The sequence below is a fragment of the Danio rerio genome, chromosome 2 (genome assembly GCF_049306965.1).
Source record: "Danio rerio strain Tuebingen ecotype United States chromosome 2, GRCz12tu, whole genome shotgun sequence".
Taxonomy (NCBI): domain Eukaryota; kingdom Metazoa; phylum Chordata; class Actinopteri; order Cypriniformes; family Danionidae; genus Danio; species Danio rerio.
Window position 1 is genome coordinate 23,494,661 of NC_133177.1, and position 16,052 is coordinate 23,510,712.

At 34.0% G+C, this 16,052-nt stretch overlaps 1 protein-coding gene across 1 annotated transcript in view; it reads right to left on the minus strand.

Annotated features, from left to right (window-relative positions):
- Positions 1-16,052, minus strand: part of frrs1a (ferric-chelate reductase 1a) — a 29,309-nt gene that overhangs the window by 10,789 nt on the left and 2,468 nt on the right. Inside the window, exons 2-9 of the mRNA XM_068213824.2 lie at positions 15,426-15,653; positions 15,203-15,342; positions 13,773-13,867; positions 13,527-13,671; positions 13,275-13,457; positions 10,599-10,697; positions 10,268-10,415; positions 9,314-9,427 (exon numbers count right to left, since the gene is read on the minus strand). Coding sequence (XP_068069925.2) covers positions 9,314-9,427; positions 10,268-10,415; positions 10,599-10,697; positions 13,275-13,457; positions 13,527-13,671; positions 13,773-13,867; positions 15,203-15,342; positions 15,426-15,621 — 1,120 coding nt within the window. The 5' untranslated portion in view covers positions 15,622-15,653. The remainder of the gene's footprint in view (positions 1-9,313; positions 9,428-10,267; positions 10,416-10,598; positions 10,698-13,274; positions 13,458-13,526; positions 13,672-13,772; positions 13,868-15,202; positions 15,343-15,425; positions 15,654-16,052) is intronic.

Sequence of the window (16,052 nt, forward strand, 5' to 3'; positions counted from 1 at the left end):
GGTGACAGTGCATCATCCCTGTCAAATTGAAAAATATAATGCAATTGGTGATTTCACATTTCATTTTCACTACAGTCTCGAGGCAAGATAGCCAATATTAAAATGAAAAGCCAAACGTGAAAAAGAAACTACAAATAGTTTTACAAAAGCTCTTTATTAACGCTCACGCAATAATAGTGACAACTCAAATTAAAATTGTAAATTTTAGTTTTCATTTTGATTCCTCTTTTATTTTGGTAAAGTGTGTGTGTGTGTGTGTGTGTGTGTGTGTGTGTGTGTGTGTGTGTGTGTGTGTGTGTGTCTCTGAGTCTGTGTTTGAACCTGTGAGTGAGTCTTTTTGAATGTGTGAGTGTGTGTGAGCCTGTGTTTAAGTGTGTGTGTGTGTGTTTGTCTCAGTCTGTGTTTGAGTGTGTGTGAGTGTGTGTCTGTGTTTGAATCTGTGTGTGTGAGTCTTTTTGAATGTGTGAGTGTGTGTGAGCGTGTCAGTAAGTTTGTGTGTGTGTGTGTGGCGTGTGTCCACCTCCAGGTTGGTGGGTGTGTGTGTGTGTAAGTGTGTAAAATTTGCAACAAGAAATCTGTGGAGCAGTCATAGAAACTGTAGCAATAGCAATGTCCTTAAGTTATCTGACACTAAGTGTTGGCAATGGAAATGTGTACTTGTCAATAAAATTATATGATATATTTAACCCTTTTGTTGTGCCTTGATCAGACTTGACTGCAGCAGCTCATGTTCTCAATAAAGAACCCTGCTGAAGAAAGAACCAAGTCTCCTTGTCTTCAATTCTAAGTGTTCTACAAGACCAAACTTTTTCTTATGTGCAAGTACTTACAGAGCAGGTCTTGTAGAATTCACTGGAGTCATCACCGAGTAAAATGGGAATGCCTTTGAGGACAACAGAGCGAAGTACTGTGTCGTCTGGTGTCTAATGATACATAGAGAGAGAAAAGACCAGTTAACAGAGTAATTTGGAAGGCACAAGCAGACAGGAAATAAAATAGGTTGGTCTGGATGGTCTCATTTAGAACTTGATTGATGAACTATCACACAGATCAAAAGCAAAATAAACCTACTTACCATCCAGCTCATGTGCTGCATCAGCTCCCTGAGTTTCTGGCCAACAGTTCCCTATTTTGTTTTGAAAAGTTCAATGAAACGTGGGGCATACTGGTCCAGAGCCTCAAAGAAGTCTCCCTCAAGATTCTTACTGGCGATTCTATTAAACTCAGCAAACACCTGAAAAAGTAGAGAGGAGTGGGTAGGGATGGAGAGGTGGCAGAGGGATTAACATTCCAACAAGTGTTTGGATTTCTAGTCACACACCTTGAATTTATGTTTATTTGCATTATTTTATTGGTTGAGAACAAACATTGCTTACCTGTCTCTCTATGATATGTGCTAATTGGGTATGTCAAAGAACTCTGGCCACTGTTGTCTTAGCGATGGTGATGCTCCTACAGGCGACAGGATCTCAGTGTCTGCTGTGCTGCCCTCAGTGTCTAATGTTGTGGTGGGTGATGACAATGCTGTTAAATGGAGAGTCACAAGAGGGATGATTTTGACTGTAGCTTTTTCAGGTAAATCAGTTATTTCAGTCAAATTGCAGAGGGCATTATTGGAGTCTTGATCTTCATACTGCAGTTTAAAGTCATACTGCAGTGACAGTTTATCCACCAGTTGCACTTTGAATTCTTCAATGGACTGTGGTCTCTTAATTAAAGTCAACTTACTTATATCATCTTCTGCGATGATGACTCTCAGTAACAACCTCTGGTCCATTTTGATAACTGTTTGAAAATCTGAAAAGAAAGAAAAGATAATTTTAGCATCAAGCCTAGCAACATAAAAAGACAAAAACACTCAAATGCAGTATCAGATTTGAAATACCAGAGCTATAGGAAAAACTAAATCCTTGCAAAAATCTAATTATCAAGCTTTTAATCAATGAACTTCTTTAAGACAAGTGAATACAGCAGTACAAAAAGTAAATGGTAAATGACTCGCTTATGTGGTTAGACATCAAGGGAACTGTTGTCCTGGGTATGATGGACTATAAATCGAACCCACAGTATCTATAGAGACAGTCCAGAAATACTAATTACATCAAATATTTGAAATTCAAAATATGCATAAAATATTCTGTATGATGAAATATACTATAATGAAATAATTTCAACACAAGATTTTCTTAGCTTTTGTTGTAATCCAATTGCTCTGATGTAAGCATAACTTTTACTTTAGCATGCAATAATAATACAGTTATTAGTTAAAAATACCTTTTATTGCTGGGATTATGGAATGTGTGGATTGATCACCATATGCTTGTGCCTGGAAGGAAACTGTTAAATAAAAATACAACAATTTAGCACAACCAAGTACATGTGAAAGCTGTAACATAGGCCTATAACCCACAATGACAGCTCCCAGTATTAAAATGAACATATTATGTACAAGATGACCTTAAAGAATAATGTAAGGCACTGAGTATGCCAGCAAATATGTTCCCTATCATAGCAGACTATGATAAACTGAGTGTAAAGATCTTTTCAGACAGGTAAACACTCTTGTCTGTAACGAACCAAGACTGATCTGGGTAGTGGGCACTATGGTAAACATGGAAACAGCACAGCTACGAATATTGACTATGAAGTGCGACGTGTTAAATAAAATAACATTAAGTTAGTTGACTGTGGTGATATCCCCAATCATATGTCGACACAGAGTGGTAACGTTAATCCTGTTTTTGATAAGCACACCCAGATAGCAAAATATACTCGGGCCAGTTCCGGCTAGATTGTCGCCTGCCGGAGACTAACCCCTCGGCCCAACTTCGGCTGCCGGACTCGGGCCGGATGCCTGTGGACTCACTGCCCGATTCCGGCCCGAATCAAGCGGGCCAGATGCGGCGGCCGTAAGCGAGCCGACGCTGCGCATCCGCGCCGGAATCGGCGCGAGGGTAATGTGCGCTGCGGCCCGGAGCTGGCGCGACTCCGTATTTATACACCTTATAAAACCTTTTGGTATTACATTGGTACTTGATATATGGTATTACAACCATTTGAATTTATATAACAGCAAACACAGGCTATAATGTAAACACAAAGTGTAAGCACTGCGTTTAACCTTTGAATAAAGTGCAAACTGCATACATATTCTGTAACGAAAATAATCAAGACAAATGACAAAATAAATAAATGTTAAACGTTTATTGATTGCATGAAAAAAATAGTACTAAAATTTTATAAATAATTTTGTAGTGCACAAGAATATCAATATAAAAACAACAATAAAACAACACAATAAAGACACACAGAAAGATTTAAACAAAAAAAATCTAAAAATTACACACAAACACAGATGTTTTTTAAAACAACCCTGTTTTCCCAATAGACTTGAATTAAAAATTTGTAAAAAACAGCTAAATTTTATATAAACCTAAATATAGAAACCAATTTAAGATATAGCAAGAAACATCTTAAAAATACCAATGACAATCCGTAAAATATCCAAGTCAAACTTGTAAAAAGTACTGCAGAATTCTGAAGAAACATCTTGAAACATTTTTTAATAAAACATTAAAATAATAATAAACAAATATATATATAAATAATTGCAGAACAAAATCAATTGCACAAACAGCAAGACATGAGTGAGATGATTATAAATTTCATATATATACACGTCTTGTGCAATTTTATATTTATAATTTTATTTGTATTACGTTTATTAAAAATGTATCAAGATGTTTCTTTACAATTTGGCGCACACACATACATACATACATACCATACATATATATACACACACACACATATATATATATACATATACATATATATATATATATAAATGCAAATGAAAGAAACAAATTGTTCAAGTATCAGGGAACATCCTAATACACTTAAAATGTTGTTTAAAAATTAAAACAAAATAGTGATGTAGACATTTGACACATTAGCTTTCTCTTCTTTCTTCCTCCATCCCTGTCAGGGGCAAGTTGTAGCTACCTTGTAATGCATTTTTCCACTTCTTTATCAGTGGCGTGGTATGGACATTTGTCCTCACTCCATCTGTGATTAAAAGATAAACAGATAATTAGTAGTGAACAAGTACTAATGTAAAAAAAAAAAAGAAAAAATTAGGAAAAAAGTAGGCTACCTACGAAGCAAAAAAAAAAACTATAAAAAAACAAATAAACTTAAAACACTTTGAAATTAGCAAGAGCTTGAACTTACCAGTTTCTTCATTTGTTCGGGCTGCTCCTTTAGTTGATTTTCAAGCTTTTCCAAATCCAATTGGCCAAAGGAAGGTCAAATGTGTTTACATCTGGAATTTCATCACGTCTGTTTTGGTTTTGTGAGAATCAGGCCCAGCTGCTGCTTTATGACGTTGCATGATTTTAAAACTTCAGTCAGTCGTGCTAAAAAAGAAAAATAACAGATTAGTATAAATCAACCTGTAGCTTATTCTCATAAAACTTCTGTAAATACAACAGTGGGTTAGACACTGCTGATATTCTCTAGTTGATCTTTACTTTCTAGCTGCATTAAACCTTAACAAATTTAGTGATGTCTTCAATTCTTACAAAAACATCACGAGATGCAATAAGTTCTGTCTTGATCTCAAACTGCACTAGAACAAAGACTGTAAATGTTCATAGGTGTACTGCAGGAGTGTCCAAACTTTTTGGGCCGAGGGCCAGATGCAAAAAAACAAACGTTGTCGCGGGCCAAATTTTACATACATCACACAGACATATATATATGTCTGATATGACATGATATATATATACATGATATATATATATATGACATGATATATATATACAGTTGAAGTCAGAATTGTTAGCCCCCCTAAATTATTAGCCACCGTTTATTTTTTCCCCAATTTCTGTTTAACGGAGAGTTAAAACATTTTTTCCACACATTTCTAAACATATTAGTTTTAGTAACTCATTTCTAATAACTGATTTATTTTATCTTTGCCATGATGACAGTAAATAATATTTGACTAGATATTTTTAAGACACTTCTATACAGCTTAAAGTGACATTTAAAGGCTTAACTAGGTTAATCAAGTTAACTAGTCAAGTTAAAGTAATTAGGCAAGTTATTTTATAACAATGGTTTGTTCTGAAGACTTAAGGGGCTAATAATTTTGACCTTAAAATGGTTCATAAAAAAAATTAAACCGCTTTTTATTCTAGCCGAAATAAAACATAAGTCTTTCTCCAAAAGAAAAAATATTATCAGACATACTGTAAAAATGTTCTTGCTCTGTTAAACATCATTTGGGAAATATTTAAAAAAGAAGAAATAAATCAATGAGGGGCTAATAATTCAGACTTCAACTGTGTGTAGATAGATAGACAGACAGACAGACAGATAGATAGATAGATCATAACAAGAACTGCTGCTTAATTGAATGCATGTAATAGCGACACCCGGTGGTTATTTATTGAATTACGTTAATTTTTGTATAGCGGGCCAGATTCTATTGATATTTATAAAAAGCCTCGCGGGCCGTAGATGGCCCGCGGGCCGTAGTTTGGACACGCCTGGTGTACTGGAATGTACAGTATCTGTGCATCTTCATGGTGGTCTTAAGACTTCTGCCATAGTCATTGATGGTGATGTGACTTGTGGTGCTGCATTGATTTCTGAAATCTTCATACCTGCCTTTTATCCAGCCTCTTTGTTCCAAGTAATTTTTCTTCATCACGGTATAGATGTGTCTATACTGTCCCTTAATCAGATACATTTACAAAACAAAACATCACTTTAGTATAGTGCCAGGGCAAAACTCACAGGTTGTAATAGATCAATGACATAATGTTGACAGTATGTGTTTAAAATAATTGCAAACAAACCTGTTCTGTCTTTAGATGTATGACAGGCGATCATCATCCTCATCTGTCTACCAGTCAGAAATCACAGTTGCGTGTGGATGTTTGAGTCGAGCTTCCTCATATGCATCTATAATAAAACATCACATTGTTGTTAACCTCCCGTAAAGAAAAGTTCAAACCCTGAAATACTATCAAAGTTAATTAATGCATATAATACCTATAGTGTAAATAATCAGTACACAGAAGGTTGCACAAGATTTATTCGGAGATTCATGCAGAGTGACAGCCTTATGAATCTGAGACATAGATTTGTAAGATGGTCAAGCACATGCATTATTCTGTACCCATGAAGATTAACCTACCATTGTGAAAAATGTTTGATGATGATAGCCAATAACAATAAACCATTTCAGCTGTTTGTGAAGCAATTAGTAATGTAATGTCTGAAAAGCTCAATCTATGTTGAAAATGTATCAGCAGTTTACAGCTTATAATGGACTTTTAGCACACAACTATAGCATGCCTATTCACGTTCAAAAGAGTGTGCCATTGACTTCTTTGGTCGTGATGTGCTGCAAAATGATCTCACTAACCTTTGTTAAACAAGAACAATGAGACTTAACCAACAAATATTGTTATCTATTCATTTAAATCAGAATTTATCACTGTCAATAACATAAAAAAAAAACATCAAAATCTGCTTTAAGACGTTCAGTTTTACATTAACTGACCATTACAGCTTGAACAAAAGATATAATTGATTCACATAGGCTAACACATATGAATTAAAGTGCATAGTAATATATTTCTCTCGGATAATTTAAAGAGAATAGTAAACAGTCGAGTTTCGATCATTTTCGTGACTAACTGCATAAACAAGATAAACAATAATATTTTATTAATCCAAAACGATTCGTTTTTATTTACACATAATCACAGAATTAATACTGTTGGAGAAGTATACGCCTGTACAATGATTTTTTCAACATCCACGGTACTTTATAATGTTAAATCAGGAAAAAAACACGTTTTGCCAAGTTAGTTAATGGATTCGTCTACAGAAACTTTCTTTAACGCAAAGTTAGCATACACACAAATTCGTTTCATGTTTCTTTAAAATAATTAAAATAGTTTTCAGTTACTACACACGTTACAATCTAACATTGTGTAAAAGRAAAAGGAACTTTCAGACGTGTTTGTAACTGTTAGCGTTAGCATACATTAGCTCCAGTCGTGTTTCTTAAAGCAAGTTACATTTCGTATCAAACTGTTTTAAATTACTAAACGCTGTTACAACCAAACACCGTGGAAATGTTTTAAGCTCTAAATTCGCTAATTATACAGAACACAAGCAGTAAAAAGCTTACCTTTCTGACCGGACTCCACGTGAAATGTTTGAAAAACCAACCCTTTTCTTCTTGTGATCTTCGTGCCATGGTGGTTGACAACCAGCTTTTTGGAGCATTACCGCCACCGTCTGGATTGGAGTTTGGATCAGGAATTTAGTAACGCATGTGTTTATTATGAAACCAACTTCTGCTTTAAAAMAAAAACAGTCAGCACAGGAGCGTGCTATCTCAAAAATAAGCGAATTTTACATAGTTTTTCTCTAGATGACATGTATAATCTATTTATAAATAATATTGTTTTGTTTGCGTCTAAACATTGCGACCATCCACACTAAATATTCTTTTTTTTTGCTATCGTACCATTAATATTTTCTCAAATTATCATTAAACGTGGAGCTAACAGATTACTAGATAAAATAAGAACTTAATCGGTTGCCATCAGCCGAGTCCTTGCCAGAAKCGGCCAGGATATGGTTGACCGGAATCGGGCCAGTGCTTTACAGCCGCATCACAACCGCATGTGCGCGAGCGAGCTGCGGGCCGCACTCGGCCCGGATAACACTCGCCGATGCCGAGTCGGAGCCGGAGGCGCCGAGGGGCAGCCGAGCTCGGGCCGATTACTGCCTGCTATCTGGGCAGACTGTTATTGTTGGTAGCTAAAATTAGCATAGTCTTTACAGACAATTTTAAAATAAAATTATACATCCAGACTTGTTCTGATGTTCTGCCTGAGCTTACAAACAACAGTTATAAAACTCAGGAAACTCCCAAACCGCCGGGATCAGTCTGTCATCATCATGCTAGCTGCTAGTCAGTACTCGATGACAAATGTTACTGACATATGCTGACATGGCAGGTGGGCGCGAGCGACAGTTAACGTTACTGCTACACTAAAGTTTTTCCTCAATTTTAACGTGACAAAAGTCTTGAAAATAATAAAGTATTGACCAAGTTTCATCAAAATATAGTCACGTTATGTCCATAATAAAGTTAGCTAGCGTTAGCCGACATTACTACACACATCATTACTAGCAGGCACAAAACACTGGCGCTGACACAGAAACAAAACGATCTGCGCAAGGGTAAATTAAAATATTTACTCACCAAATGAGTGTGCCAAGCACAAGAATCGCTGTTATGCTGACGATAATCACAAGTGCCGTTGAAGCGATGTTTAGGTCCAGCTCAATGATATCCAGCTTCATCTACCGTTTGCAAAATTACGAATCCCGCCACGCCAAGACCCGCCTTACGAAGCAGCTTGATTGGTTGGGGATGATTGATTGATCTGCGCATGCCCACAGTGTCATAAACTTACTTTTTCTAAATTAATCCAGCTCAAGCAGACTGAGCTGGTAAGATTTTTCAACCTCAAAGTACAAGTAACTTACTAAAAGTGAGTGTTAATAGCAGGTTGATAAAAATTGATTAAGGTCAATTTAATATTTTTAATTAAATACCATGTTTGCTTTTACAGTGCAGGACCCAAGCCTGATACATGGACTCTGATTCATGCAGCCTGCCTTTAACCCATGTCTGGTAAATCCCTCTGTCTGTTTACCACCAGTCTTGATACCTTTAAGACGTTTGTTGATGTGTGTTTGCACATTGGTGCATATTGTGTGTTTGAGTGAGAGCTTGATAAATAAATACTGCATAATGGATCCCTCCGTGTCAGTCTCCTCGTTACAGTCATCATTACAAAGATGAAATAAATCAGTTATTAGAAAAGAGTTATTAAAACTATGTTTAGAAATGTATTGAGAAAAATCTTCTCTCCGTTAAACAGAAATTGTGGAAAAATAAACAGGGGCTAATAATTCAGGGGAGTTAATAATTCTGACTTCAATTGTGTATATAATCCTAAAATTAAAGTGTTTTAACTTTTTTTAAATTAATATAAATCTACAGGAGGAGACCTCTGAAACCAAAATCTGCAATTTTTTAAAAAAGTAGAATAGTGGCAGATTAACTCATTTAACAGACTTTTATCAACAACAACTTAAGTACACGGTTCAAGGACACTATAGGGTGATTAATTCATGAATTGTCTATTGCAGAGTTTGAGCAGGCAACTTTTGATTTTTATAATAAACTAAACTAGAACAAAAAAATTACCATGGTATTTCATGAGAAGAGGAGAACGAGAGCCTGTCAGTATCACAGGAGGGCCGATAATGACCTGATGATGGGACGATATCAGTGGCTGCCGCGTGTGTCTGTGGATCATACCTGCAGCACAACAAAACACCACAATAAAACTGATGACTGATTGCACGTCAGGTCTATCATACCATAAAGGTGGGACATAAAAACAAATCCTCCAACTGCTCCAATTGTTGGTCAATGTGTTTTTTTTAAAAGTACTTGTTTCCTTGTAAAGGTTTAATTAAGACTTTATCTCTATCCCTCATGCACCCAGTGATCCTGTCATAAAATAAATGACAGGAAACAAGAGACTTGGGACGCAGCAGACACATGCTAATCAGTAAGGTCTGAAATCCGGATCTATTGAGTAACAGGCAGCGTGGAGGCCATAAACAATGTTGCATGCATGCTGGATCTGAAGAGACACGTTAACCAATTCCAAGAAAGTACAGCCCGTTTGGAAATTGCAGAAGGTTGTGATGACCAGATACACAATCAGAAATTATTCATGTTGTAAATGTACTGTAGCTTTGGAAATAAGGCAAATCAGGGCATTCACTCTACATCTACTCTGTTACACAATGGTTATCTATCTATCTATCTATCTATCTATCTATCTATCTATCTATCTATCTATCTATCTATCTATCTATCTATCTATCTATCTATCTATCTATCTATCTATCTATCTATCCATGTCTATCTGTCTATATATCTATCTGTCTGTCTGTCTGTCTGTCTATCAAGATATATATATATATATATATATATATAGATGTAAAGAAATATTATTGTTTTCAAAAAACTAATACAAATTACACAAATACAATTAAAATGTTTTACATATTATTATGTAATTAATATGTTATTAATTAATATGTAATTAAAATATGTAATATTTTAATGTAATTAATGTGCAGTCACCATATTCTGCACTGCCGTGTGCTATGAAGAGGTAGTAGCTGTTGTTCAGACTGAAGCGCTCCGGGTCCTGTGGGGTGTAGATGGATCGGGAGAACTTGCACTGAATGATCCCATCTGAAACTCTCCAGCCTACATCCATCAGCACCGACTGCAGAGGAAGTGAACATCATAATCATTACATTTACAACTGACACTGCATAACGGTAGGACACGCTGTCATCCTGTTGGACTATAATGATTTTATGGGTTTAAAATTATGTTATGACAACATATTGCAATACTGAAAGGTGAAAAAGAATCATCATCACAAATATTTGAAGTGCTATCTTACCTGCGATGACACCTTTGGATATGTCCTGCCTGTAGTGTAAGCTGCTTCCACACTCACTCGACCACCGTCATATACACACAAATATACATCATCATCACCCTGGTGAAAAATAAAAAAAAAATCATAAGGGTCACATTATAGTTTTTCTCAGTGGCTTTGGTGCATTTCTCACTACACTATTTACATTTGCAAAACAGTTAATGCATTTCTCTAAACAATTAGTACAAACTGAAAAAGCTAGCTGATACCCTGTAAAAGTGCGTCACTTGCTCAAAATGGATAGCATATTGCCCAAAAGCAAGTATTGATGTCAATGAAAGCGTCAGTATGATCAAGATGAAAAGTCCTGACACTATTGTTTATGAAAAAGATAGTCAAATGGCTTTGTCATGTTTTCATCACGACAGTTTACTCTGTACATTTTTTCCAATGCAATAAAGTCAGAATTTGGTGACACGTCCTGAAAATTCTCATGACAGCACTATTTACTATTTGCACAGCCATTTGAAAACTACAGTAAAGTTAGACATCACACTATAAGGTGAGGTATCTGAGTACAATACACTGAATATACGTATATGTTTCACATTTTTACTGCATTTACTCTTTGCAATTCTAATTTATTCACAGCATTGTGCAAAAGAATAAATACAGCCTTATGTACAACAAACATAGACTTCCTTTGGGTAGAGCTGTGCAAAACTGGAAACAATATTACAGTACATATTGCAACTGAACCAACACACATACTGTAGGTCTGTAAATCATTCATAAAATTAACGTTTTCAGGAAAGAAAAAAAATTAAACATTTTTCTAAAATTTACATTTACAGTCGCTTTTGTGCATTTTTCACAACACTAATTACATTTGCACAACAGTTAATGCATTTCTCAAAACATTTAGTCATTCCACACATCATAGTAGCAGTTTCTCATTCCTTCCAACAAATTGCAAATGCTTTTGGACATGCATCAATTGCTTTCACACAACTCTCTGTTATACTGTATGACTCTCTCTGTGTATAGCATTATCATTTGCTTATGTCATGTCAGTCAAAATCAACTAAACTTGTGAATGCTGAATAGTCATCACATACAAAACTAATAGTCCTCATTTCATTACTTGAGTCACGGTAATGTAACACAAATATGCCTAAAGGTCTAGAAATATCTAAAATGTCACATAGCAGTTTTCTACATTATAGTTGATTTAGTTTAATTTAAGCAAAATTTCATTCAACAAAGGTCTATAAAAGACTGTAAAATAGCTGTCCTTTTAAATATTTAAACTTTGCTATATTTGAAACCAGTATGTACACCCAATTTTTAAAATAATTTTAAATCATTTAAATTTAAGTATGATCACATACTCTTGTATATATTGAAATAAGCACAGGATATAATACATGTTTTCTAATGGTTCAGTCAAAATGCAAGTTTTGAAGTTAAAAACAGCTGATTATTTTAATAAAGAAGACCTATTGTATAAATTATTAACAGCACAACAATACAGAATGTAGAACTTTTTAAGGGGGTGATTAATGTCTAATGACAGAAGTACTCTCACTGTCTCAGTAGTCATTTTCTGACATTTTCTTCCTGTATTAACATCATGTGTGTGTGTGTAACATTATAATCACATTTAATTTCACTCAAAACCTCACATTTGTGTTATTAATTATTTTAAATTGAATTATTTCAATTATATATATACATATATATTATTATTATATATTTAAAATGAATTTTTCTTGATGTCATGTTTCTACAGTAAAGAAGCAATCTGAGAACAGTAAAACCCAATAAATAAAGAGAACTCAAACCAACTGAGTACTGTAAAACCCAATAAATTAAGGCAACTCAAACCATTTAAGTAAATTAGTTGCTGCAAACCAGTTTTTATGTATTTAATGAACCCATTATCATGAGTTCAAAACTCTTCACAAATGATTAGAATGAACTTTCAGTAAATTTTGAGTTCACTTCACTCATTTCATTTGATAAAGTTAACTTTTACAGTGCAGTTAAACTTTATTGTTGCATGTGGGGTTTATTCATGGCACCAATGATTTCTCAGATGTATTTTATATACGTGTTATGTTGTTATTTTGGATTTGTCAAATCTATTACATTGCAAAAAAATAAAATAAATAATAATTAAAAAATAATAATAATAATATTGTTGGCGTAATCATATGCGGTTTATTTAAAAATAGTAATTTGAAGCATGTGTGGCAGAAGAGAGTGCAATCAATGCTGAAATTGTTGAAGAAGGTCATGTTTACTCTTTTCTTAATTAGTTTTTTATTCATTCGAGTAATGAAGAGTAATACAGTATATCTCTTTTCCATCTATTACACTGCACAAAATGTTTTTACTTTGATTTTATGTCTTCTTTCTAGTCCGAAAATCGAAGAAAAAAAATATCTTAAACGAAGAAACATTTTCTAGACAAGCAAAAAATATTAATAAATATATTTCTAAAAAATTAAATTTTCTTAAAACAAGCAAAATAATCTGCCAATGTGGTTAGCAAAGTAATATTACGTCAAAACAAAAAGCATGATTACTTTGCACACCTTATTGGCAGATTATTTTATATAATATATATCATGTACAAAACAGTAAATATAGTTGTAGATATTGTCATGACATACAACTTTTTGTTATGCTTACCATCCATTTATCACTAGACAGAGCGAAGGAGACATATCCCTGTGCAGGTCCACTGAGCTCAAATGAAACCGTCTGCCCCGAAGTAGAATAAGCGAGGTAAAAGCAGTTTGTGTCTACAGAAGGGTTACAGCCGACAGGGTCAAGGAGACAAGTCTTCTGCCTGCCACATCCATCTGAGCTGAACTGTAAGAGAAGCACTTATTAATAAATGGCAGCTTGTGAAAGATGGGTAGTTTGTATTTTGCCACATACTGGCTGAGGTATTATAGAGGTGCTGGAAGAGTGTGTAGACATGACAGTGGTGGACTGAGGTGGAGCAGGAGTCGCATCACCATGAGTTATCACAGGACCACGAAGTTTGAGCCAGAAAACTTTGTAGTGAGCAAGAACTGTGGCGCTTAAAGGGAAAATACAAACAGAAAGGCATATTATTAGTTTGAAAAAAGCCTATGTACATCCAGTAAAACATTTTGATGGTTTCAGTATTGAAAGACTCACAGAAACTGAACAGCAAGAGGAGAATTGGATGGAGCTTTCCAGATCACCTCAATTTCTCTCTTTTTGACATCACTTGTGTGACTAACAGCAGAACCCTATGAAGATCAAGTTAATAGCACATGAAACATTTTTTATTATTTATATTTTATATATAAAAAGCCAATTTCCTCTTAAGTATTTGCACTCAGTATCAGGTCCTTTCCATATCAGATACATCTTTTGATTTGATGCAGTATGAGTAAATGTTGAAATTCATTTGAATTATTAAATCCTTTATAAATATTGCCCATTGTCAATTCATGCACTGTAAAATATGGTTGCTGCCCTAAATTTTCAGCTACTTTAAATTTAACTTTAATGGTCATTTCAACACACACTACATGAAATTTATTTTAAACAAAAAGTTAAACTTCTTTAAACAAAAATTAAATCATGTTTTGCATTGCAAAGAACATTTTAATTAAGTTAAGTTTAATTAAAACAAAAACAAATGTTGTCACGACATATTAATCCCATAATTTGCACAGTGTTTTAGCTATCATGCTTTAATAGAACTGGAATGGAAAGTGTTACCAATATTTTTTTTTGTGAAACATTTTTATATCTGATGTTTATTTTGATATTTTTCATATTTTTACATATATAGTGCTTGGCATATATGAGTACATCCCTCACAAATGTCTCATTGAGATTTTATAGGAAGCTTTACAATATTATGTTGTGCATGATATGCAGTAGATTAGTCAGTACTGAAGCCAAACGTGGAGCAAAAATCCAAAAACTAGTAGCTCAAGTTTATATGTTTGGGAAAATATTAAATAAAAATATTAAAAACACCAAAAATCAAAAGTAATAAAAATATATTAAAAAATGTTAATTTTTTGTTAATATAAATGTAAAAATAGATTTTGTAGTTTGTAATTTTTATTGCAATATTTGACATTTGTCATCTTATTTGGTTACTAAATATTATTTAAATAAATATATCAATTAATAAGTCTGTTTTGTTCAAACGCACCAAAATACCACTGAGAAATGTATTTATGAAAATTAATTTTCAAAATGGGATGCATTCATTTATGCTTAGCACTGTATATACAGTTGAAGTCAGAATTATTACCCCAAGTTATTGGATAACGATGGTTTGTTCTGTAGACTATCGAAAAAAATATATAGCTTAAAGGAGATAATAATATTGACCTTAAAATGATTTTTTTTAAATAAAACTGCTTTTATTCTAGCCAAAATTAAACAAATAAGACTTTCTTAAGAAGAAAGTAATAGTATCCGACATACTGTGAAAATTTCCTTAAACATCAAGTTAGAAATATTTAAATAGGAAAAAAATTTAAAGGGTGGCTAATAGTTCTGACTTTAACTGTATTTATTTATACAGTATAACAATTAATGCATATGAGTGTTTACCCCACCTCTATACCGTTGCATGTCAATCGCTGAGAAATCTTCAGATTGACCAGTGTGAAAGATCCGATAGCTAATCCATCAAGGTTAGTGGCATCTCTGGCCTGAATTAGAAAGCCCTCAAAAGGCTCACTTCCAGAGAGAGTGACTATAGAAAATGATGTATCAATAAATAAAGACAATTGGCAAAGGGTAGCAAAACCATATTTCAGTAACAAATGACAAAATTACCTCTGATGTTGTCCCCTGGGCTGAATTTACTGGCATTCACAGTCAGTGTGTATGGACTGGCTGTTGTGTTGGGCTGGCTGTGATGTTCTGGCATCATGCTTTCACAAGCTTTCTGCACCTTTCCATTTTTGTACCCATTTATAACAGTAAAACATAAAGCCGCAAGAATCACCAGAGCTGTTTGTAGGGTACACATTTCCAGCAAAAGTAAGGCAATGTGGAGAGATCCTGAAAATGACATTGATTTGAGTCCTTGATCATCACTAAAAATGTAATTGCATTTAGTAATACTTTTTACATTTAGCAACTGATTTATTTTAATATTTCTTTTAAATGCACCACTGTTGAACTATAGGTACTGGTATTTATTTTTCCATTAAGAGAAGTTAAAATTCATGAAAACATTTCCATTCTACAAAATTGAATCTATCCATTATTATAATATTTTCACTCTATGAATAAATAATGTTCTTTTAACAATTGTTCACTGAAAGAATATTTGATGATGCACAAAAATATATATTTTATGGCATTCTTTTTTTTCTTTTTTTTTTGGAGGGGGGAAGATGGGGTTGGCTTATGTTTGTACATTTTTAATAGGCTAGACATATTTCTAACCAATTTAAT